Source organism: Ochotona curzoniae, unplaced genomic scaffold (assembly GCF_017591425.1).
Source record: "Ochotona curzoniae isolate NIBS_2020 unplaced genomic scaffold, NIBS_Ocur_1.0 scaffold_4701, whole genome shotgun sequence".
NCBI lineage: Eukaryota > Metazoa > Chordata > Mammalia > Lagomorpha > Ochotonidae > Ochotona > Ochotona curzoniae.
The window spans coordinates 9,313,490-9,339,753 of NW_024467122.1; the positions used below are offsets into that span (position 1 = coordinate 9,313,490).

Below are 26,264 nucleotides of genomic sequence, written 5' to 3' on the forward strand. Positions count from 1 at the left end.
CAAGCCCAAGGCTGGAGCTGACTTGGTGCAGCCAGGAAAGCCAGCATCCCACATGGATGTCAGTTTGTGTCCTGGGAGTTCCACTTCTGATCCAGCTCCCTGCTACTCGCTTGGGAAAGCAGAGGAAGATGGCCCAAGTGCTTGGGCCCCTACTGTCCATTTGGGACACCAGATGAAGTTCCTGGCCCAGACCTAGTTGTTGGGGCATCTGGGGAGTGAACTGGTACATGGAAGATCTCTTTCTTTGTTCCTCCTTCTCTAGTAATGTGGCCTTTCAAATAAACAAATTTTCTTGTATAAAAAGAAGCCAATCAAATAATGGAATTCCTCAGTTTGATCTGATGAGTAACTAGAAGAATTACATCCAACAGAGATTACACATTCATTTGCAAACACACATGACTCATTATTAAAAATCAACCAAGCACCACAGCTCAGTTTCCTGGAGTTTTTCTATTTTAACACATTCCAAGTGTCAGGAAGAATATCATCTACATTCAATAAAACTGGAAAGCACCCACAATAGAGAAATAATGAAAGTCTGTATCAGAGAAATTGAAAGTACATTTCTAAATAGCTGTCAGATTATGGAGGAAATTATGAATTCTTTAGGGGAAAAAAAAAGGGCCATAAGAGGGAACTGATGACAACAACAAGCACAGAGAAATATCTTCAACAGGGTAGACTGAAAAGGCAACTCCACTTCTACGTTAAGCCAAGTAAAACAATACAGGACTCTGAGAAGGTGTGTGGAGTGAATATTAGTGGGAGCAGACGCTGGAAAAATAGAACTAGAAAAAAAGAAAGTTGCCGGATAAAGCAAAAATACTAATAAAATACATAGGCAAGTATAATTAAGAAAAAAGAGAAGACACCGGTTTTGTTCAAGGAATGGCACACGGCTAAAAGTATGGTGAGCACCAAAGCTAGCAGACCAGGTGGAAGTTTGTCCAGTGAACTTGAGAGTCTAAGGAGAGCAATCCTTTTTTTAGGATTATGGAAGTTACTAATATTGATTTGAAAATACAAAACCTAAATGATCTCATGCTTGTGTCAGACATTATCAGGAAAGTAAAATAAACTCCTGCAAACATGACTGGAAGCAGACTGTCTTTCATATGAGTTTGCCATGTATTCCCCGGACAGATACATGCTCTCTGACAGTATTCATATTGATGCACACTTGTTCCGGGCGAGCAGGAAGTGACAGAGAGCACACAGCCCACACAGGAGCTCAAATCCGACACAGGAGATCTCGCTAGAGGTCAGCCTTAACTGTGACCCCGGAAGTCAAACTCTTCATGGTGAATCCACACAGAATTGGGATACTGTCGAACCTTTGAGCTTATCTGAGAAGAATCTTTGTAACAGCCACTGTTAATTTTCTTTATTACGACATTTCTTCCACTGACTTACTACTTTCATGCCTCATGCTTTGTTCTTTTCTTCTAACTCTTCTTCTGATATTTTGTAGTGAGGGAACTTTAATTTTCATGTATTTTCTAGACAAAACATAAACCAATTTTTCCCTATAAGCATTTTCTTCTCCTTGAGGGTGACCTTCTTTAACTTTTTTTTTTTCATGTGGTGGAATTTCTGGAACACTGTAGCACAGCTCTGGCCCCTGTTTATGCCTTCTAATATGCAGCTGGCATTATTCTCCCTTCTGTTTGGTCTTGGCATGCTTTTGAAACTGTGGTTTCACTAACTCTGTGATGTGACCTAAGTGGCTTTGATGTTGATTAGCAAACATATACGATCGTTTCACACGATTTCACTAGGACATCTAAATTAATTTTGGTGGGCAATATAGTGGGCTTATTCATGGAAAACAGACTTGTTCAATTTTGTGACAAACAAATACAAAAGCAAAAGGGTACATACATTTAACTAAGATATCATAAAACAGTAGAAAGCAAATTCCACTTACTTCCATTCCCAGAAGTTTAAGAGCTTTAGGCTGTATAATGAAAAGAGGAAAAAAATATTAGGGCACTGAGATAACTGTTCGCAGTAGCAATGTGAGTGCATTAGTGGAATTGCTATTAGTGCTATAGAAATATAAAGTACTATAAAGTACTTTATCTCTTTAACAATTCATGACGAGCTCCAGGGGATAAAAACGTTTTAATATGGAAACTCTGCTTCCATCAGCCCAGGCCAGTTGAGGAGATTGGTAGGTAGACACATGGCCCCTATTCCAGGTACAACCAGACACAAATCCCAGACCCGGGGCTGGAGGGCATTAACGGGGGAGGTGAGGGGAGGCCCATGTATGGCTAAGAGCTTCTTGAAGGACTAGCCATGTGAGTCAGACCTGCCATAAGAGCAGGAACTTCAAGGCCACATACAGGGAGGGAGGAGGAGGAAGACATGGCAAGCACGGTAATGCAAACTGATTTTGGTGGAGGTGCACAATGGACCAGGATAGGGGGAGTTGGATGGCTTTTGATGCTGTGGGAGCGAAGCTGGCACTGCCTTTTCTAGCAGCAAGAAGCCCTGGGCACTTTTTGAGCAGGAAGTGCACTGTCACATCCATTGCTTTGGAAGATGATGGCGGCTCAAGGGGCACGGTGATAGGATGGATGGAGAGGGCAGAGCCAGGAGTCACCGGCTGCGAAGATGGCTGCTGGGCACAAGGTCAGAGGGCAGACATGATTGGGGCTCTGCTGCCCAACAAGGTAAGGACTAATGAATGGTGCATGACTGTGCCCAGGGCCCTGGAAGCCTGACACCTGAGAGTTCTCCCTATGGGAGATAGGACTGGTATGCTTGGGATGAGGACAAGAGTTCAGCCATGAACAGGCCAAGGTATTGAAAAGCATGGCAAGGAGCCACAGGCTGGCCACTCCAGGGAACACAGAGCATGACTCCGAGGTGTACCCTCTTTGGTCCAAACAAGTTGTTGTAAAGGGTCCGAAAGCTCTTCCGGGTGTAGTTGCAGCGGTAGGCTCCTCCCATGAGGTACTCCAGGACGAGCCCTATGTCTATGAGGCTGATGTGGTAATCAGGCGGAAGATTGCTCTGTAAGAGAAGAAGTTTGGTCTCAGGCCCTGGAAGGACGCACTTGCTGGGGACATACCATCACACACCTTGTGAAGGACACACTTGCTGGGGACATACCATCACACATCTTGTGAAGGACGCACTTGCTGGGGACATACCATCACACACCTTGTGGTCCTCCCAGGCCCACTCAAGGAGTTTGTATAACAGAGGGGGATTAAACAGCATTAACTCCGTCCCTTACAGCTCAAGTGGAGGATGGCTTTCTGTGTTCTAGAGAATGGGTTAAACATGTGCATTGAGAAGAAAGGGAAAGCCACCCAGTGAGGTCACAGGGGCGGTGCCTGTGTATGCTCGTGGCTAGGAAGGTAGGTCTGAGGTGCGCACGTGTAAGGGGACAGGAAGGGGTGAGCACAGTGGTGGGCAGATTCATCTGGCTATGAAGGTGTTTTGACCACTGCTGGATGGGAGAAGATCTGGAGGGAACAGAACCTCCTGGGGCTGTGGCTTTTCTAGTGAAAGCTGTGTACTGTGTGCTGTGGGGACAGCCTTCCCGAGATGAGCTTGAACTTGATGGATGTCGCAGCCCTTGGAGAAACCCTGGAGTATTGTAAGTAGGGATGGGAGAAGGAAGGAGGACTGCAGAGGATTACTAATGGCTTCCATGTAAGACATGCTTGGGCCTGAGCTTGGCTGTCTGCAGCAAGCCTACTCTGGTATGCTTAGTGGTGTTATGAGCTGGTGCGTTTGAGTGCTTATACTTCTCGGTCTGGGACCTGTGAGGGAAGCAGAGCCTGGAGTGGTACACAAGGGCTATATAGGGGCCAGGGGTCCCCGCCAGTCACCCAGATCCACTGACTTCTCACCAAGCCGTGAATGCCCATGGAGCCACACTCTCATACTAAGTATTGATGTGAAACATGGCCGGCTGCACTCTTCTGTCTGCTTCCAGTTGTCTTCTCTTGCTCAGAACTCTACACACCAGGAGCTACATAACATATCACTCTCGTGTGACCCCAATCTAATCCTCTAACCTACAGCCATGTGGCACAAGGAGTGCCATAATAGCACACTGGCCAGAACTCACTGTCAGTAGCTATGGGACAAGGAAATAGCAGTTGTGCCTTATAATGAGGGATCACAATGGGCCGAGTGTACCTGCTGCAGTCTACAGGCGACACAGAAGGAAGTGAGGAGACTCCTCCTGAGACACAGTGGAGGAATGAGCTGTCTTGATCCCAAACTCCAGAGGGTGATGCTCGGCAGGAGATGGCAGGACCCTGGCTCAGCTGTTGCCCTGAGCTTGGTCATGGTCCCAATCTGTAATACAGCTGTATTTCAACTGGCTGCTGTAACCTGTGGGCCTTTGGGTGTCCGTTCAACTTAGAGCATACAATCCTTTTCTTTATTCATTTTTCAGTGGACTCTTGGTGAATGGAGAGTTTGCTGATCTCCTACACTTCAACTAAGAAGATCATGCATTTTGGAAATTTAAAAAAGTGGCTTTGAAGAAATGGCTTGGGGAAGGATATCCCATGGTGAGGGTGATGGGGGAAGGGTTGACAGACCTTTCTGACGTCCCGCACCAGCAGGTGAAGTGTGTTGGGTGGGCCCAGTCTCTGAAAGAGAAGCACTTAGCCTTAGTCAAGATGTTTTTCTCTTCGACTCAGAGTACAATCCTGGCCTGCTGAGTAGAATTAATGAATGATGAGCACCCAAATGTGATCCCCCATCAGCCTGTGTGTTTTATGAATCAGAATCAATTGGAACTGAGATGTATCCAGCACCTTGAAAGATCTGTGAAATGCTTTGCATTGGACTATTTAAAATGGTGTACAGAATAGTATGAGACATTCACTCAACTTTAGCTAGCATCTGCTGAGGTCATTTCTAATCCTTGAAATCTTAGAACAGAAAAGGAACTGCCAATCAAAATTTACATCATAACGATATAAACCAAAGGGGGGGGGTGGAGAATTTCATTCCAACACTCCTGTTCTAACGCAGTAGAGTTCCTTGCTAGCAAAGCCTAGCTCTGGCTTCCCACCAGAGGCTCAAAGAACACCTGTCCAGTCACCTCTGGGGAAGTTTTCGACCTGGTGTTGAGAGCAGCTGTGTTCTCTTGTGTCCTGAGTATAGGCTACAGATGAACCCAGATACTTCCCGACTTGCAATGGCTTCATTTGTGGCTGTTTGGCTTTCCATTGCTGCTGAAAGCCCTGTCCACCCAGCATCAAACATGCCTGTGATCCGGCTCTTTCCCTAGGTCAGCCACGTCTGTTGTAGTGTATGAGGAGTGCTGGACAGAGCAATGAGCTCCCTCTCCCAGCCAGCCACAAAGAGAACGACTGTGGCTCAACAGCGTCTTGGGTGGCTAAGCCATCGTGTTCAGTGGCATAGGGGTGCCATAGCCCCACAGTGGGGTATGTGTAATACACTGCAGGGCAGTGATGGGCCAAGCATGGTTGTGGGCAGTGATGGGCTAGTGCTTGTTAAGAATGTAAAGGCCAAAAACAAATGTGGATTAGCTGCCTGCCGTAAGGAATGGCCCTTCCCTCGGAGATGGTCTCCCCCTTACCCTAGGCATCATCAGCAACAGAGGTAAATACCTTTAACAGGCCAACTCCCTCCTCTGCCCTCTCTCCTTCAAGAACACTCACTGTGTTGTAAAGCTCCTCCAGCCTGGGGATGGTGAGAAAGTGTTGCATGTTCACTCCGTTTTCAATCAGGAGCTTCACGAATTCCACACGATCTAGGATTAAGGCGTCCAGCATGGCTTGCTCCAACGCATTCACCTGCACAGATCCAGGGAAGTGAGTCTGAAGTGGACTGTTAGGGAGACTCCGGCCAGAGGGCGGAGGATCTATCGGGAACATCACAGAAAAGAAGCTCCGAGCGCTAGGTCCTGGGTCTCCTGAGCCCGGCTCTCTGTGCTCTGGGCCTTGAACAAACACACTGTCCCACATGTCCTCTCTTCTCTCTTTGGCCCCTGAATGCTCTATAGAGAACTCCATAAGTTATTCTCTCTCTCAAGATTGATTTATTTCATAGTCGGAGTTACAGTGAGAGATAAACTGAGAGCTCTTTCATCTTCTTTGCTCATTCCCCAGACAGCTGCATGGCTGAGGCTGGATCAGGCTGAAGCCGGAAGTCAGGAACTCCTGCTGCATATTCCGTGTGCATGTAGGAGTCCAAGCGCCTGGGTCATCATCTGCTGCCTTCCTAGGCCATTGGCAGGGAGCTGGATCAGAAGTGAAGCAGCTGGGACACGAACCAGAACCCATTTGGGATGCTGCTGTCACTGGAGGAGACTTTATGCTACAGTGTTTGCTCCCACCCCCAATTTTCTCTGTTTAAAAATACATTGAAGAGGATTCAAAATCCCAGCCATACAGTACTGGCAAGTGTTCTATACAGTTTCTGCCTTGACTGGGAAGTACCATATGCAAGTACCTTTGGGACCTCATGAGTACACAGCAGGCCACTGGGGCAGTGCACTGCAGAGTGGAGAGGTCCCTGTCTTGGCTGTGTCCAATGTGTGGCAAGACCAAGAATGGCATGCATTGTGGCTGCAGCTGCCCAGCCCAATATTACCCTTCTCCCCTACCCTCTCAACACCCACCTGCCTAGACATGCAATCTCTGACTGTTTCATAAAATGGTGTGCTGCATCTGTACAGCTTTGTTCCCATTTGTTCACCTGGGCAGAGAGCCATTGCAGAGAATGACCAAGACTTGCTCTCTGCATGGGGTCACCTCCAACCCCCTGTGCCCTCCAAAAAGGAGTATTTGGTGTTTGAGACAATAGGCAGCAACTGTGCTATTGTGGCCACTTGGGGTTCCCAGACTGTCCCATCAGTACTCTGCTGTCACCCTTGTGGCTGAAGCAGAGGTGACAAGAGCTACCCCTTATGGGGTAACACCCATTCCATGGCCTCCAGGAGACAGAGAACAGATGGCCCACCTACCCAGTTTAGCAGTTCCAGCTTCCGGGGGTCCATTTCTTCCTCTGCTTCCTCTTTCGCTTTTCCTTTCTTCTTGCCCTTTCCTTTTCCTCTCCCCTTGGTGGTGGCCATGGGTGGCTTCTTCTCCTTCTCTGTGACTTTGCTGTCTGTGGGAGGTGCCAGGCTTCCCAGGGGCTGCAGTGCATGGCAAGTGGAGTTGGGAAAAGACATTAAGGCTGTGCCTTGTGTCCAGCCTGGCACATTGGCTCCCATCCCCTGTGCTTGCACATGAGCACAGTACATATACATGAGTACATGGGTGCACATGCATACACATCCACACCATGCGCACAGTCTACACTTCCCATGCATGCACACATAAGTGAATGTAAAAGGCACATATGCACAAACACACATTATGCCCATGACAGCCCTGGCTCTCTCATGGAGAAGACCCTGACATCATGAAACTCCTTTATGTAAATACCCACTTTCACTCCTATTCACATTGATGGGCATTTCAATTGATCCAGGATTTTGCAGGAAGGAAAGGATGCTGAAAGGGAAGTTCAAAGGCATCCATTGATAGAGGGAAATGATTGTGAAGAGGGAGACACAGACAAAAGGGCAGATGAGCAAGAACTGAACCTTGGCGGCCACAAAGAAGCTCTCCTGGGTCTCCTGAGCTGCACGCACATGGGACAGACTGGTGGCATCACTGGGAGAGTGCTCAGGAGATCAGGGATGTGGGCAGTAGGGAGTCGCCTGCAGTCTTTCTCCCACTGACATGGAGAACTTGGGGATGTGTAGCTCGGGACAGCCTTGACCCTCCTGTTGGTGCCCTCCCTGCCAGACCTGCCCTACCCTCCCAGCAAACTCTTCTGGTGCGTTTGCTGCTCCTGCTCCTCTCTTCCCCTCTCTCACACTCACCCTGATCCTTCTTCCCCATCTCCAGCTTTGGGCACTGAGTACTCTACTGGTCCCTGCCTGATGGACATGTCTTAGTCCTCTGTGGGCCTCAGGTTCTGTTGCCTTCCTCCCCCTCCAGCCTCTTCCCTCAGCTTCTCAGCACCACAAGCCTCTGGTTTTCCGGTATCTGGTCTGATCATGGCCTCTCAGGGTCAAGGTGCTTGTAGCCTTGTCCTCAGTCCTTTCCCTCCCACTCTATGCGCCCTTCATGAGCTCATGATCTCCACTCCGTGTCTCTACCTATTTACATGTAACTGCTGCTTTCCAACTATAGTTCCACTCTATCCCCAAAGTCTCTGCCTGTCTTCCCATCATCTCTACTCACATGTTTCAAAGCTCCTTTAAGTTCATTATGCCCAAAGCTAGACTCAGGTCTCTCCTCCCACCTGCTTCCCTTTCAGAGCTGCTTATTCCAGGGAAGCGGCACCACAATTTACCAGCTGTGTGAGTCAGGGGACTGGGGTCATTATGACCACATGCCTGCTGCATCCTGACATACAGTCATGTTTCCTGCCAAATGTTGTTTGGTTCTATCCAGTTCTTTCCTTCATCTTTGCCTCTGCCCCAATCCCAGAGCCATCTTGCACCTAAATGACTTCAGTAGCCTGTTAATGGGACTCTGTATACCTGCCATGGCACCTGCCCAGTGCATTTTCCACAGTGAGTCCAGGATGGTGTCCAAATACATGAGTGATGTCCTCTGATTCCCCTGCTCAAAATCCTTGAGTTGGGGTGAGGCAAGATTATGTCAAAGGATGTGTGTGTGTGTGTGTGTGTGTGTGTGTGTGTGTGTACCTAACGGTTAACAAGGATGGGGATAAGAACGTCTTATACAGACAAGGCTGTCATGGTCAACAAGGATGGGAATAAAAATGTCTCATGCAGACAAGGCTGTCATGGTTCTGAGCAAAAAAGTAGCACAACATCAAACAAATGGTATTGGCAGAATTAATGTCCAAAACCAGAAGAATTAAATGGGACTCTCATCCTAACATGTAGTACAAACACTAATTCCAAGGGGGTAATTAAAACTTAAACATAAATGGCATAACCATGAGTTACTTAGAAGGAAACATCCCACAAAAGCATCCAAATAATGAGGTTGGGCACTTGGTACATGGGTAAACTGCAGCGTGGAATGCTCTCACTTTCTATCACAATGCCTTGGGTTGAGTCCTGGCTCTGCTTCTGATCCCAACTTCTTGCTGATCACACGGGGAAGGAAGCAGGTGCTGGCTCAGGTGCTTAGGTGCCTGTCACTCATGTGGGAGACCACGTTTGAGTTCCAGGCCCCTGGCTTTGGCCCAAAAGACCTCTGGTTGTGGTGGGCATGAGGCAGCAGTTAGAGCATCTTTCTCTGTCTTTCTGTCTCTCAGATAATCAAAACATAATTGTTAAAAGTGTCATCATATTGTATTGGGAAATTCAGTTCTTGAATATGATATCAAAGACATGGTGGCAAAAGGGAAAATGACTTGGCCTACATGAAGAATTAAAAGTTTGTGTGCAAAAAAAAAAAAGAGAGAGAGATGCTATCAACAAAGTAAAGGCACCCCACAATATGATAGAATGTATTTTAAAGTCATGGAATGATAAGGGATTCCAAACACAGAACTCCTAAGATGTAGCCCCAAGAGCTAGCCTGATTGCAAACCAGGCAAAGGGCTTTCCTCCGAAGTGTGTATGCAAATGCCCAATGTCTAGGTGACAAGATGCTCAGTGTCAGTGGCTGCAAGGGCAGTACACAGACAGTACAGCCTGTGAGCTTCCACTTCACACCCGGCAAGGTGGCTGTCATTGAAACCCCAGAAAATAACAAGTGTTAGCAGGACTGTGGAGAAATTAGAAACATGGCACATCGTGGGTGGGACTGTAAAATGGCACAGCTGTCACGGAAGTTAACATGTCGCTTCCTCCAAACACTAGAAATAGAATTGCCAGATGATCTGGTAATTCTGCATCTAAGTATATGCCACAAATAATTGACAGATTCCCGAAGAAGTATTTGTACAGCTGTGTGTTTATGGCAGGACCATGCACAGTCACTAAACTTGGGAAGTAGCCCAAACTCCCATCAGCTAATGAATGGACAGAGAAAATGTGGTCAGTGCAATACCAGTCAGTCTCAAAAAAGAAGCACATGACACCTGCTCCTGCAGAGTGAAGCCCAGTGGACATTATGGGAAGTGAAAGAAGCTAGATACAAAAGAGCAAATTCTGTAGGAGTCCACTTGTAAGGTTCTTGCAGTTATCAGTTCATAGAGATAGCCAAGCGGCCCTCTGGGTGGTGTCTACAACGTGGAGGTGTTGCCCGGCCCACCCCTGAGTGAGCTGTCCCAGAATTACGAGAACCCTCCAGTCCCAGTCAAGACTTCAAGCTCCACAGCCCCTGTTCCCTGCTTGACTACACCCTTGTGGGAGCTCAGAAGTCAGAACCACCCAGCCAAGCCTCTCCCTGGCTCCTGACTCAGCGCACACTGGGCAGGATCACAGACATCGATTGATGTGGAAAAAGCCCTCAAGGAGTTCCCTAAGCTGTTAGGGCTCAGCGTCCTGGCCAGCTCGGGGGCTGCGGGTCACTGGCAGCACCAGCGTCCTGGCCAGACATTGTGTGTCTCTGGAAGCACACCTGGCTCCCACAGCTTCCTTGTAGCCTCCTCCTGAGCCACCTTCATCCCACTTTGCCTTCTAACCATCCTGGCCACTTCCTTCTTCAGCTATCTGGAAACATCCTGTTCTTTCCTGCCTCAAAGGCCTGTCTGCGTGGGAGGCACCAGCCTGTCACTTGTCGCCTGGTATCATTTACCTCTCCTCTGATCTCAGCATTCTTTCCATTGGTTCCATGGTTCTGAGAAGTCTTCCCTGTTTGGGGAAACAACACACTAGTTTCCCCCAAAACCGCCTCACTCATGCACGTCACAAGGTGCAGTTTCCTTCCTAGCCCTTGCTGCCATTGGGTTTCTGATTTTATTTATTGATTTGTTTTATTTGTGAGGTGGAAGAGACCAACACAGACAGCTCCCATGCACTGGGTTACTTCCCAAATGCCCAATGGTCAGGGAATCAAGGGTCTTGCATTTGGATGGCCCAAGCACCTGAACCATCATTGACTGCTTCCCAGTAGGAAGCTGGACTGGGAAGCAGAGCTGCTACTCAAACCCTGATGCTCTGACGTGGGGTGCTGGTGTCCTGAGCAGTGGCTTCACTGCTGGGCCGAATACCTGCTCCTACCAGGTGTAAGCCAGCATCTGCTTATGTGTTTATGTCTGCCTCCCCGTTCCTGTCCACGTCCCATCCCATGTGCACCCCCCATGTCACACAGAGAGTTCCCTAAGGGTTGCAGCAGGTGTGCTTGGCCACCCCTGAGTCCCTACCAACTAGAACAAGGGCCTGACCCAAAGGAAGCAGTGTCCAATGCATGCAAAGTGAACAAATGAGTGAAAGCATGGCTTGCTGGACACACAATAGACTGAAGAGAGGGTAGGGTGGCTTCTGTTTCTGCTAAGACAAAAGCAAGATGGGAGGCATTTTGTGATTTTGGAAATCATGACTAGCTGACATGACCAACCACATCAATGGGACATGACTTCCTCCATGGTCTGCCTGGCCCAAGAACAGCTCACCCTGTGACTGCAGGACAACAGAGGTGTGTGGTAGCAGATGTGTGCTTGACAAAACCCTTTCTACTTTTGGAAACTCAACATGAATGAGAGGACTCGGATGTTGCTGAGTTACTGGGAAGTGTGGAGCCAGCAAAAGCCAGGTGACACACCACAGGGCTCCCAGTAAGCTCACCCATGAAAGAGGATGCTACATTGTGGACATCACACTGTACAGAGGATGTGGCATGGTGTGGGCCACGTCCAGAGACAGGTGATTCCCCTTTAAAACCTCAAATAGGGGGCCCGGCGCGGTGGCGCAAGTGGTTAAGGTCCTCGCCTTGCACACCCGGGATCCCATATGGGCGCCAGTTCTATCCCGGCAGCCCTGCTTCCCTTCCAGCTCCCTGCCTGTGGCCCGGGAAAGCAGTCGAGGACGGCCCAAAGCTTTGGGACCCTGTACCCGCGTGGGAGACCCGGAGAAGGCTCCTGGCTTCGGATCGGCATAGTATCGGCCATTGCACTCACTTGGGGAGTGGATGATCGGACGGAAGATCTTCCTCTCTGTCTCTCCTCTCTGTATATCCGCCTTTCCAATAAAAAATAATAAAAATAAATCTTTATATAAAACCTCAAATAGGGACTGAAAAATTCCTGGCTGGGTACATGGCTTATAAGAATCGTTTGGACTCACATACACCTTACTAGATAGGACACAAAGATTAGTTACTCCTCACTAAGGTATTAAAGATTTCTCTGCACACCTCTCCTAAAACTGTTCTGTGCCTCAATTGCTAACATATGCCTTGTTAGAGTTATAAGCCGGTTTGGATTATCCTAAAATTTGCCAAGTTCAGTAAAAATTATGCTTCAATACTACAAACTGCTAAATATAAAAATGAAAATAGACACGAGACAGCTGAATAGTACCCTGTAGCCATTCTAAGGTGTAGAGCAGCCGGATGTGTATAACAAAGTGAAGTAGTCACAGGATGTGGTTAAGAACTTGCATTTTCTAACATATTGGTCACTCAATACCATGTCAATTAACACCATAATGTCCCAAAGCCTATGAAACTATGTCATAAAATGAAATTAAATTTTAAAAAATGTGTATGATTTCTACTGATGTCCCTTCTTTTATTTCTAATAATAGAAATTTATGTCTTCTCTTTTTTTTTTCCTTAGCCTAGCAAGAAGCTACTCATACTATTGAGCTTTTCAAAGAGTTAGTTTTTATTTTCTCTTTGGATCTTCTATTTTCAGTGTCACTGATTTCTGCTCTCGCTTTTGGAATTTATTTCCTCCTCCTTACTTTGAATTTTGTTGGCTCATCATTAAGGCAAGAGCCTGGTTTGTTGGCTTTCAGTCTTCTTTCTTTCCTAAAATCTGTGTTCCCTGTGAGAGATTTCCCTAACTGTTTTTTTTTTTTTCTTTACTGCATTTCACAAGTTTAATAAGCTGGATTTACCATCTTAATTTTGTTCAAAATATTTAAAACTTTCCTTTGAGACTTTTTCTTTGACCTGTGTGTTATTTAAAAGTGTGCTGAGTGAACTTGGGGAAAAAATCACCTAAACAACTGGGGTGTCAGCATTTTCCCAAACTATAAACATGAAAGCAATTAGCGTGTTTCTTCACACAGAACAATGGCAAAGAATCCAGTCTAAAAGTTTAAACCAATGTAAATAACTCTATAATTAACTAGCCAACTATATATGTATATAGCTGAAGTCACTGCTTTTTTATACGCCACATCCGATACTTGACATAAGACATTCATTCTTGAGGCATAAAAGTGAATTTGAGATAAAGCACCTTGGTTCTTACATTCAAAGGTCAGAATGGGAATGAATTCAGGCAGACAGATGCCTTGCTGTGAGATGGAGAAATAGAAAGTGAATTTTCTTGGTCTACAACAGGAGAGGCTGAAGTGGATTGCTCAGTGTGCTGTTTAGCATGAAAAAGAGAGCCAGTGGAAGAACTCTGGGCAACTAGCAAATCCAGAAGGGGCAGTGACAAAGGAAACACCGCAAGGCAAGCTGTTTCCTTCTACATCTGACTGTAATTGCGGAGTGATTAACCAGGAAGGGGAGATCAGAGGTGCCACGTCCTCGCAAGGAGGCAACTGCCAGGAAATCTAAGCATGAAAACCAGTAAACACTTTGGGGGGAGGGCTGGGGTAACGATTACTGCTTATCTGTTTATGTTCTTCATTGTCTGATTTTGAAACCATATGTATGCATTAAATGCAAAATAGAAAACAAAGGATACTAAGCACCACTAGATGATGGATATTTAATGCCAAAACCCAGAGAATGGAACAATGAAATTATGAAACACAGCCAGCACTGCAGAGTTTGCTATGGTGGCGACAGTCTCCCTTTTGCTTGCTTGGATCCTCTAGACATTCCTTACTGCTTTCTGAACAAGCATATGGGCTGCAGATGATCACGTGGAACCCTGGTATTGTCTGGGTTTTTGAACTAGGTGCTTTGTTGCAGACATGGTAATGTGTTTCCAGAGAAACTGCCTCTCCTTTGAAAAAGAACAAAAAAGACCAGGAACCTGAGGGTCACTGCTCTTGAGTAGAAGGACTCAAGACCTACTGGATAGTGAGCCCTTCCTTATAACCCGTTCTGGAACATTCTAGATCTACCACCACATTCTGCCTAATAGCCATCTTTGGAGTGATTTATTTTATTCTGAACTTCTTTTACCAAGAGTGAAAAACTCCAAAGATTTAAAAAAAAAAAAAGACAATTAAAACATCTATAGTATATTTTTCCTAATCTTGTCAATTTAATAAGCAGACATAACAACTATCCCTTCCAGGGTTTTATTACTTTAATGTACTCATCTATAAACTCTTCATACTTGCTTGATAAGAACTGTTCTAAAAAATGTAATGCACTTGTGTAGAATACAGCAGACATGTTTTGAGAAATAGGGCTTCCCATTTCTAGATTACCCTACCTCTCCCCCTCGCCACCACTGCCCTGTCCAAGTAGCACAGCCCTTCTGCATACACAGAGAAGCGCCAGACTGTGGAATGGATTGAAGGATAGCTCTTTCACTGAAGAGGTAGGGAGATGACAGCTGTTGACTAAACACACTCACAGGAGGAGAATCCAAAGAGTTTGCAGAAAATGGAATTAAAAGTCAAGTTTATTTTGGTGGAAAATTTTTGAAATCCAAGCAAAGGATAGGTTTTCAAAAAAGTTCATGGAAACACATATCATGAAAAAACTATACATGGATTCACAAAGTTTTTGAAGTATCTCCATTTATGACTTCACTCACACTGTACACAGGCATATGCACACTCACATATTCTTCCCATACTGAACCCCACAGTCCCACACACAGTGACTCTACCGTCCATGTTCACTCACATCTACCAATACCACATGCACATGCAGCTCACAGAACACACTGCTGTGGCTTGGGTTGAAATCTAATCTCCACTATGATTCAGTGAGGGGCTGGCAGCTTCCCTTGGAGTAAGACATGGACCTTGGGGACACAATTAGAATTAGATGATTTCACCAGGGTAGAATCCATGACTGAATCCAAATAGGCAGATGGAAAGAGACCAGAAAACATACACCTGCTATCCTGACTCTTGCTTATAACACCCAGAACTGCCCCAGGATGCTGCCAGTGCAAAAACTATTACCAGAGTCTGGCCCTTGATTTGGGGCCAGAGTTCTCAATCAAAATATGCCTCTTTACTAAGTAGTCTGTATTAATTATTTCATTATAGTCACCAATTCATTGAGTAAGACACATACACGCTAACACCTACACACACGTGCAGACTACACAACACTTATCTCATTCCTTATTACATCACACACACACACACACACACATCTTTATCCACTGAGAATATGCACACTGACCGCCACACAACATTGCACACCACTCATACACATATCCCCTGCACATGCTGCATACAGACACACCACATACAATACATTCAACTACACACAAACACACTATTCTCTAGGCCCATGCCCCAGTCGCAGCACTGTATTTACTTTTAATGAGCTGTTTGCCGTCTTCTCCTTTAAAGAATAAAGCAGCACTCTGACCAGCCAAGATTAAGTATTCAGTGGCTCATTTCTTCCTGAGCACCGACACAAGTCTAGAATGAGTGCCCCTAGCTCACTTCTTGCTGAGTCTCCTGCTACTGCCAGTGGATCGTCCAAGAGATCTCAGCAACCCTAGCTCGTTTCCTGAGATCCATGTCACAAGATGAAACCGACTACTACCACAGCTATACAAACGCATGATCAACAGTAAGAACTGCATAACAAATAACAGGGCTTCACCGGCCAGTGGGGCCCAAAGACGAAGATTTGGCTCCGAGCAATGTCTACACGGTTCCAGGCCAGGGCCAGACTCAGCTGATCCGGAGCCGATGCGTTTGTTCCTGGAGAGACAAGAAACAGGAGTGACTTTTCATGGAGTTGCCCAGTGTCTACAGACGCTGGTTACTGAGCATGCGCCTGCTCAGGCTGGCTCAGCCCTGGCCTGGAATGAAGTGTCGCTGCCTTCTCGCTTGCTCTCAGAACTGCAGAGTCTCACGGAGCTTTCTCAAGATCTCCTATAGCCCTGACAGTTCCAGATGGCAGAACAGAAACTGAGTGATATGACATCCTGCTCTGCAGAAGGCAGAACTCTGGGACTGCCCAGCTCGGAAATGCCCAGACTATCTACCCATCCTGTGAGTGCTATCAAGTCCTTGGGTCACAGGGGGACAGAGCAGCATTGCCACATGGCTGACCCCACAGTGACCGCAGTACTCCTTTCCTGCATGGCCCCAGGGTGGCTGAAAGGGAGAAATGAGTGTCCAGGAGCAGACCTCTTACAAGCATCAGGCAGAGCCTGTCATCAGAGGTGGTCTGAGGTCAGTGGACAGATCCCTGCACAGTACAGTGACCACAAACAAACAAACAAACAAACAAAACCCTTTTACTGCTTAAACTGCATGGACAGAAGCCCTCACAGGCATCCATGGAAGTGGTTCTAATTCCAGCCCATTGTGATCCAGGGGTAGCCACAGACCCCTGCCCTGTGGACCCCCAGGCCTGGCCATCCTACTATAGGTGGACGACTCTGAACTTCTAGGAGAGGATTGGGCCCCAGGCAAAACCCAAAGCCAGACCGGAGAGACCCCGTGCCCAGGCTCACCTTTCAGCAGCGCAGTTAGAATGGCCATCTCCACATCCTGCTGGCCCTCTGAACCCATTCTAAACACTGTGACCTGCAAGGGGATGAGAGAACAGCAATGGTGAAAACAAGAGAGGAGAGATGGGCATATGATAGAGTTATCCAACACCCTAGAGAGAAGGGAACCCAGGAAGTGTCTACACTCCAATATCTTAGTTGCCAAGGAAGTTGATAAAACAGTATCTGGCCAAATAGGATGTATAGGGGAAATTCTGTGGCACAGTAAGTGAAACTGTGATGTGCAATGCTGGCATTTCATAAGAAAGCCTCGTTCGAGTCCCAGCTGCCCCGCTGCTGGTCCAGCTCCCTGCTAAGTCACCAGCGAAAACAGCTCCCCTACCACCCGCATGGGAGACCCAGGTGGGGCTCCAAGTTCTTGAATTCAACCTGAGCAGCCTCAGCCATTGTGGCCATCTGGGGAGTGGATCAGCAGGTGAAAGGTCTCTGTCTCCCTCTCTCTTTGTCACTCTGTCTTTTTGTCAAATTAAACAAATATTTCTTTTTTAAAAAAGGATGTATTTTAAGGAAACTTGTCAGTTTAGAATTTGAAGATGCTACTTTGTATGTGCCAGAAGTGCCTATTTTTACCATTGTCTATACCCACAATGTCAGGATACATTTAAACAGCACAATGATGCACATGTGACCTCATTTTGAAGGACTCTGCTATTGTAATAATCAGGGAGGGGAAGGTAAATGGGAAGAGGAAATCCCTGCGCCTATGAACTGTATCATAAAAAATTAAAACTAGAGTTTTTAAAAAGTGCTTATTATCAACACCATCAAGGAAGGGAAAAGCTGAAACTACATACTACATATAGAAAGTGAAATGACAGGATCCAGCACAGTGGCCTAGCAGCTAAAGTCCTCACCTTGAATGCGCTGGGATCCCATATGGGTGCCGATGCTAATCCTGGCAGCCCTGCTTCCCATCCAGCTCCCTGCTTGTGGCCTGGGAAAGCAGTCGAGGGCATTCCAAAAGCCTTGGGTTCCTGGACCCATGTAGGAGACCCAGAAGAGCTCCTGGCTTCGGATTGGCTCAGCTCCAGCCATTGTAGTCCCTTGGGGAGTGAATCATCAGAAGGGAGATCTTCCTGTCTCTCCTCCTCTCTCTATATATGTCTGACTTTGCAATAAAAATAAATAAATCTTTAAACAAATGAAAGTGAAGTGACAGAGCCTGGGGCTAGCTGGCATTGTGGCATAGCAAGTTAAGCTTCCACCAGTGACACCATATGGATATCCTGGCTACTCCACTTCCAATCCAGCTTCCTACTTATGGCCTGAGAATGCAGCAGAGGATGAGTCAGATACATGGGCTCTGTATTCATGTGGGAGACCCAAAAGAACCTCCAGAGTCCTGACTCTGGCTTGGCCCAGCCTCAGGTGTTACGGCTATTTGGAGAGTGAACCAGCAGATGAAATCTGTGTGTGTGTGTGTGTGTGTGTGTGTGTGTGTGTGTGTGTGTGTGTCCGTCCTCCTGTCTTTATAATTAACACTGTCTTTCAAATAAATAAAATGAATAAACCTTTAAAAAAAAAAGACAGGACTTTGTAAACCTATCTAGAGGGAGGGCTATGTCCCTCTCCTGACCAGATCTGATGAATTCTATGAGCCTTGGGGCTGTGGGACTAGCTGTGATGTCGCTGCACGTTCGCTATGGTCTAGGAGCCCCCAAGGCCCTTGCCTGCACTGGCTTCTTCTGCTTCCTCTAGGGAGCACCCCGGCCAATTTGGAAACAGCCCCTTGGAAAAGGCTGATCTAAAATATGAACTACTCCATCACACACACATGGGCAGAGTTAGAAAAGGAAATATAATTCTCTCCGTGGAGCTTGCTGGGAAATGAATTCAAGACACTTACAAGTTCTTTCTTCTTCATGCACTCCATTATAATTGCCAGCAGCTGCTGCGACTGTGACCTGCTGTAGTTAAATGTCTTCTGAATGGTGACCAGAAGCTGATCTCTGAGCGACTCATTTATTGTTCTGTTTGAAGGACATGTGAGAGAAAACAGAATCACACATGTTTAAAGTCATACAGGAATAAATCAGACATCCTGAGCTGATTTGGCATCTCTGATCTGAAACTTAGCGATTGGGAAGTCATTCCAACAGAGGAAACAGAAAGTGACCATCATCAAAACTGTAGGAGCTTAATCGCAGCCAATCGCAAACCTTCCACGGGAAGAATGAACTTGGAAGAGATAGAGTCCCAGAAGGAAGGCCATTCTCAGGGCAGCTGGCTTGAACTGATCTGGGACCATAGGGGAGCTGATCTAGCAGATCCTCAGGGTTTACAGTCCTTGGAATGTCTAAGTAGATCCCTCAGATTGTCCGCTTGACCTCACAAGAGGATGCCAACGAACCCACCCTGCATCACATGGCAGAAATCCTACCCTCCTTCTTCACAGTACTTGTGTGCAAAAGACAAAATGTCCGAGGCCCGTCCGCTGCCGTCGCACACCACCACAGGGACCGGAGGTTCTTCCCGGAGGTATTCCAAGACCACGGAGACCACGTTGGGGCCACCTTCCACCACAAGCGCCACGACAGGCACACCCTGGCCCAGTCCTGCAACACACAGCATATTCTGCATTCTGCCTGGCATTTGTTTGCTTGGGCTTCTGCGGTGCTTGGCATTCCTGATACCCGAGAGCTGGAAGGAACTAGGGCCTAAGATGACCCTAGAATTTGGCTCTTGCATTCAAACCTCATATTATTATGGCTTCACCGGAAAAGCAGATCTCAAAAATTGCAAGCTTCTGATTCTCATGTGGTTAAATTCCATGTCTTGTTCACCTGGCCTTATTGGGAAAGCTCCCTTGTCCTGCCCAGGCTCTGAAATTGCCACCCTGACTGCTGTGCCCCAGACAATGGAAAAGGGTGAAAGTGTAGCTCAGTTGTTGATGGCATCTGGTCAATCCCCAAGCTCCATGTGCCTTTCACATCCAACAACAAGGGCTGGATAATCACAACGCTCCTCCTGTGTCTCCTAGCGGAGAAAAGGATCTAAACATCCAGCACGCTTTGCAAGGTTTACGTGGGAGCCCCAGGGCAGGCTGGTGCTGTCCGTGCCTGCAACAAGGTAATACAGAGGGAGCAGTGCTAGTTTCACAGGGGGAGCTTTTCAGATTTTGGCTTTTCAGACTACTATGTTCAGCCTGCAAAGACAATGTAGATATTCCAAAGTCCAAAATATACCTAGATCTGGAATACTTCTGGTACCAAGCATTTTGGATAAGGGACACACATCCTGTATGTTATCATGGACCTCACCACATGCACTACTATTAACCCATACGTTAATGACTTGTAGCAGGTGCAGGCTAACTTTTGGAGGCACAACCAGCAGGGCGCACTTTGGGAAGCGATAGTTGGCAGGAGGGCTCTGGGAAGGTGGGATTCTGGAATGGGAGTGAAGAAGTGACAGGGACACATTTGCCCACCACACAATTCTACCTGCAACTGGCCAGCATAGTCGACAGAGTCATGCCTCAATACCCATGGGTGAATTTTCCCAGAACTTCTTGGGGATGCCAGCATATGCTGATGCTCACATCTTTATGTAGTGTTAGCATGTAACCTGTGCATATCCTCTCTATTCCTGTAAATCACCTTTAGATCACTTACAATACCCAACACATTGTAAATGCTGAGTCCATGTCTGTTACTCTGTATTGTTTCAAGAAAGATGATAAGAAAAGTTGGCTCCTGTTCAGGGCAGGAACCCCTTGTTTTGATTATTTTCAGTCTGTCACTGGGAGACTCTGCAGCTGCAGAACGGGGATGAGGGACGGGAGACTGGGGGCAGAGAGACTGTCTTCTGAGCACAATTCACCAGATGTCTGTTAATTGGGATGGGAAGGGGTTGGCTAACACTAACAAACTGCAAGTAGGAAAAATGCTCCTGGTTTATTGTTCCAAAAGGTTTCAGATAAAATCTGCTAGCACAGGTTAATAAAAAGATTTGAGAACTCCGAGCAAGTGAATCCAGAATCTGGTTTGCTTCTATGGTGCATTTCTGTGCTTAGGAACTCGTCAACGTTGCAGTCTCCCACCCACATCTACATTTAGGTTCATTTCAGCAGACAATCACAAGGGGCCTGCTTTGTGCCAAGCCCTCCCCAAGAGATCCTAGTGAATGAACTGAAATGACTTTGAGATCTCTGCCGTAAGCCAGGCTTGGTGTTTTAGATTTCCCGGAGTACAGTGGCAAAACCACCTTCTTTTCTAGATGACTCAATGTAAAACCACTTCTTCCAGGCCTAGGTTGGACTCCCGGAAGTTCTGTGCTGCAGAGGGTAACGACTGAGCCCCCCTTTGCTGTCCCTGCCCTGCTCAGAACCCTAGGCAAAGGATGACAAAGGGAAGCCCACACGTCACACAGCCAGGTGAAGCTGGGCATAGTGAAATCTTGCAAGTCACCCCAAAAGTTAAAACAGTGAGAACCAAAAATGTGATCAACTAAAGTACCCCACAAGATCTGATTCTTGCAAATCCACCATTCTTTGCAATGGGCCCTTCCCGTTCTATCCAGTTGCACCAATTCAATTCTACTTTTTAATTGCCAGTTTCTAACTCTAGACTCTCTTTCACAAAAACCTTGCCAGTAAGAGCACTAAGTACTCCTCACTATGAGTTAGCTATCACTTGGCAGTAAGAACAGCTGGGGTGTGGACATGTTCCAGGAGATTGTAGCAGCTGCCTGGAATCTAGCCACTTGTTCTTGCTGCATCATCAGGCTGAGGTTTATCTTCTTGTCTCTATTTTGACCTCAGCACTCTGCTACCAGCAGCCACTCCTCCTCACGACTGCACTCCCTGGACCAGCAAGAACGACACCCTCTCAGGAACAGCTGGTTCTTGTACCGACTCGAGGTTTCCTCCACTGGCTGATTGCCCCGGAACCACAGAGATACTTAATGATTGTAGAAAAATCATCAGCTATAGCAGGAATCATACTGACTTCGGGAAAAACATTTGCTTCCTATTAAAGCATTGGAAAGGAATAAGAACAACATGGAACATGGCAAGGGCCGGGGCATGACATCACCATGGCAACTAGTGCAGGGTCGTCTCTCATACCAGCTTATTAACTTGGGGCAAAGGATCGCATGGCTCAGTGAATGATGTTTAGGAGGTGGCCAGGGTTAACCATCAACACATATAACTTTCTGTTGATCTGCCAAGAATGAAGTGAAAATTTGTGCCACCCCCTGGGCACAAATCTCCCTTCCAACCTGGCTTTCCTGTGGAGGCACCCTTCCCATGGAAGTGCCCATGCCTGTGCCAGCTTACTTGTGTTGATCTTCTGCAGAGAGATGTGCTTTTCCAGTTGCCTTCTCAGCTTCACCTCGGCGCCATACTTGCCCAGGGTGCCATTGTCGGCCAGGATGAAGTGTGTGTGCGAGTTGTTCAGCACTGAGAGCTTACTCAGCGGGTTGGACATGGTCTGATACACTCTGGTCACCTGGCAAGATGCAAAACACACAGCAGAGCTGCACAACTTAGACCTTAGCACTAGCAGCAGACACGAGAGGACCCTGAGGGTGCCTCAAAATGCAGAGGAAAAGGGAATTGCAAGATAAAGTTGATTTTGGTGCAAAAAACTTCGAAATCCATGCATAGTTCTTTCATAATATGCATCTTTCATGACATTTTAAAAAATACTCCTTAGTTATAATGCCTTCATTTAAAGCTATTCTCACTGACTTCGTTTGACGCTGATTTTCACACTTCTCTCGCCTTTCTGTTAAAGGTCTTTCTTTTTCAGTTGCAATATTAAAATCAGAAAAAAAAGTATGTTGTAGATAATGACAACCCTACAATTTCACTCTTGGACTTTACTGTGGATAAATGAAAACTTATGATCATGTGAACTCCTGTATCTATGACAACTTCACTCGTGATAGAAAAATGGTAAATAACCCAGGCATCCTCCAACACAGAAATGGTGAGGTGACCCGTGAAATTAGAGAAGCAATCAATACACCTGCCAACCTGGACAAATATCCAGAGGATTATGTGGAATTAATAGGAAGTCAGTCCCTGAAGGTTACACACTGAGTGATCCCATTGATAAAATAGTAGCTATAATGCCATTATAAAATGGCAGAGATCTGTGGCCAATTAGTTGTTGCCAATATCTACAGGTGAATCCACCTTGCTCTCAAAACACTTTCATTTTCACAAAGTGTCAGTGTGCTTAGAGAAAACACTTACATCCTTTCCAACCAGGTCTTCCTTATTCTCCACCATGCCCCATGGAGCAATTCCTATGGCACAAACACGGCCTCTGGATTTGGAGGAGTGATCTTTCAAGGCATCCCCCACGTGGCTGATGACACCTGTGGGCAGTCATATATCCTGTTTTAGCACTCTCTAGTTCCCATCACACCACATTTATGAACGTTACAGTCACCTGCTTAGAACCTCCATATTTGCTATGGAAGAGATGAAATAAATCTACCTTCATCATGGAAAAAAAACAACTTCCTAAAGACTGAGTTTGTACTAGCCAAGAATCTTACTTCAGCTCCTTAGAAAGAGAAAACGAAACCAGAAGTCAGAGCAGAGATTTGCTTTTCAGTTTTCATGACAAAGAGAGCAAGTCACATTGGGTTCTCTGGTGGTCCTTGGCTACATTCTACCGAAGTTGAGAGTCAGGCTGCCTGGAATGTTCCTTAATCTCTCTGTGTCTGTTTTCTCTCCCATAAAATGGTAAGAGTATTGTCAAGAGTGAAGATAATGGCATGCAGGGTTCGAAGATTGCCCTGTGGGTTCAGAGCCAGAGCCTATTGGCCAAATCCTCACCTTCCATGTGCTGGTGGGATCCCATGAGGGTGCCAGTTCTAATCCCAGTCGCTCTACTTCCCATCCAGCTCCCTGCTTGTGGCCTGGGAAAGCAGTAGAGGACACCCCAAGGCCTTGGGGCCCTGTACCAAGGTGGAAGTCCTAGAAGAAGCTTCTGGCTCCTGGCTTTGGATCAGCTCAGCTCTGGCTACTGTGGACACTTGGGGAGTGAACCAACAGATGGAAGATCTTTCTTCTCTGCCTCTCTTTCTCTAAATCTGACTTTCCAATAAAAATAAATAAATCTTAAAAAAAAAAAGAAAGAAAAGAAAAGATTGCTCTATGGTGGGTGGGTGACCCAGAGGCGTTCCCTGTCTGGTGTTCTTAAACTCGCTGTTTAAACAAAGTGAGTCACACCAGAGAGCAAACTACTGAAAAAATGTTTCAGTTCATCACAGACGAGATCAGAATGTGGTGTTGAGTTTTATGACTGCAACTGTTAGAAGATCACAGTGAGTGTGGCCATTCACAGCAAGGGGCAGGGTCTACCCTTACCGGTGCTGACACCCCCAGTGAAGATCCAGGCCCCTGTGGTCATGGCGGCTTTGATCAGGCCTTTCCCAAAGACCTGCTTCAGCTTGGGCTGCATCTCAAAGTTCTGAAGGCCTCCATGCACGGATATTAAGAGCTTGGGGAGTTCCAGCTGCCAGTCTTTCACCATGAGATGAAGCAGAGAATCTGGCTTGGTGTCGTAGGAGACCCGGATGTACTGCAAAGAGATGTGTGATGTTCAGTGTCCATTCTTGATTTTGAAAAGGAAAGAGGGGCTTTCATCATGACCTAGCAAGAACTGTCTTTCTTCCTCTCTCTCAGCATACTGGAGCCGTCTGTGTGAATCTATGGCCAAATGGCTACACATATGGGAAGGTTTAGCAGATAAAAATATAGGCTGCCCAATGCAATGATCAAAATGCATTCCCCCAAAATTTATATGTTGAAACTCAATTGCCAATGCTCACAGATTAGGCCTTGAAGGTGGGGCTCAAACCAGTGGGATTAGTGCCCTAATTAAAGTGGCTGGCAGAACCTCATTTGCCTCTTGTGCCATGTGAAAATGCAATAGGAAGGTGTCAAATATGAGGCAGAAGGCAAGTCTTCATCAGACATAAAATCTGCTTGAACTGGGCTGTGAACTTCCAGGTTCTAGAATTGTGGGCAATAAGCTTCTGCCACTCTTTATTTTATTTTCCCAGGCTAAAGTATTTTGTTAGAGAACCCATGTAGATAAAGACACCAGCTAACTCTAAGTTTTAGAATAATAACAAATGTTTCAGCACAACGATTTTACTAAATGCAGTAAGTCACATGATTTTTGAGACATATTTGTACTGCAACATTCATCCAGTATTTGTCTGAAGTTCAAATATAATGGAGTGTCTTATATTTCATCTGGCAATCCTAACCTTGGAGAACTCAGTTCCAAAGTTGGCTCTAGAACAATGACCCAAGAAGTTGGACAAAGTTGTTGATGAGTGAGTGGGAAACAGAATCTTAAGTCCACGTCCGAACTTGACCTTCTCCCTAAGGAACAGAGATTAATGTTCACAGGCCTTGGTCCCTGAGAATCACCCTCTGTGCCCATGTCATTGTGGAGGGTGCTATTCTGGAAGACCATACATTAAGGCATTTGGAACACAACTGAGTTTTACTTGAATAGAGGTCACAAGGCCAGTTACATAAACTACCATGATGGTCTGAAGGGCATGTGGGCATGCTCTTCAGCAGCAGCTGAAAGGCATCACAGTGCTGAAGCCTCTCCTCTCTGGCAGGCTCACTGGGAAGGGAGAAGCCAAGAAGCCGCTCCCTGTCAGCATGCAAATATGCCAGACCTCCATGCTTTTCAGGCCAGCTGAGTACGGGCCCAGGGAAGCTGTGGACTGACTGCAGGGGAAACCACGAGAGTTCCAACACATCTAACATGGATTCACAGTTGTTTGTTTATTTTTAAAAAGGAATTTCTTATCACTCGAGATGGAGCAATGGGATTTTTGCAGGGTTGTAAGTTTGGGCTAGGGTAAAGCTTGTAGATTCTGAGCCTTGGTACAGATTTTCAAGATAAAACATATTTTTAACAGTGGAGTCTAATCTCCAAGATCCAGATGCTCAGACAAATCTCTTGGTTTTGCAATGAAACAGCTAGGAAGGTTGAGGGCTTTGAAGAACCCCTAGGTGCCTGCAGGCCGGAGACTGGCCCAGCTGAAGGCTCAGGTCCCTGCTGCACTATGTCCAAATGCCCTTCTTACCATGGCTTTGTTGGAATATCCACCTCCCTGGAACTCCAGAATTCCATAGGAGTCTGTTGGGTAGCTCTGGGTGTGTTTGCTGACAGCCCACTTCTCAGGCTGGGTCTCCGCCTGTTTGTTCTCCTCTCCATTTTTGCTGGGTGTTGCACTTGGCAGAGGGGGAATATGCTGGTTGATGAGCTGGCCACAGCAACACCTGGCAACAAAGGCAAAGTAGTTTTTTCTTCCCCTCCATTAGCACAGATAAACTCATCTCAACAGGTGAATTGGGCTCAATAGGGGCTTACTAATACCTTAGCTACTAATGAATGGCCTTTCTCAGCTGTCCAGTGCCAATCTATTTATGTCCCGGTCTATCGAAAGCATGTTAGATCGTTGCATTCTTCACTCAACATATTTCAGCTCTTTCCAGT

The 26,264-nt window shown here is 46.5% G+C and overlaps 1 protein-coding gene across 1 annotated transcript in view; it reads right to left on the bottom strand.

Moving 5' to 3' along the window:
* TRPM1 (transient receptor potential cation channel subfamily M member 1) overlaps nucleotides 1-26,264 on the bottom strand; it is a 107,478-nt gene that overhangs the window by 33,506 nt on the left and 47,708 nt on the right. The window contains exons 3-15 of the mRNA XM_040968669.1: nucleotides 25,852-26,047; nucleotides 24,104-24,317; nucleotides 22,979-23,103; nucleotides 22,055-22,226; nucleotides 19,154-19,328; nucleotides 18,620-18,743; nucleotides 16,717-16,789; nucleotides 15,855-15,955; nucleotides 6,974-7,144; nucleotides 5,667-5,801; nucleotides 4,575-4,625; nucleotides 2,884-3,024; nucleotides 1,931-1,960 (exon numbers count right to left, since the gene is read on the bottom strand). Of these exons, the coding sequence (XP_040824603.1) occupies nucleotides 1,931-1,960; nucleotides 2,884-3,024; nucleotides 4,575-4,625; nucleotides 5,667-5,801; nucleotides 6,974-7,144; nucleotides 15,855-15,955; nucleotides 16,717-16,789; nucleotides 18,620-18,743; nucleotides 19,154-19,328; nucleotides 22,055-22,226; nucleotides 22,979-23,103; nucleotides 24,104-24,317; nucleotides 25,852-26,047 (1,708 nt within the window). The remainder of the gene's footprint in view (nucleotides 1-1,930; nucleotides 1,961-2,883; nucleotides 3,025-4,574; nucleotides 4,626-5,666; nucleotides 5,802-6,973; nucleotides 7,145-15,854; nucleotides 15,956-16,716; nucleotides 16,790-18,619; nucleotides 18,744-19,153; nucleotides 19,329-22,054; nucleotides 22,227-22,978; nucleotides 23,104-24,103; nucleotides 24,318-25,851; nucleotides 26,048-26,264) is intronic.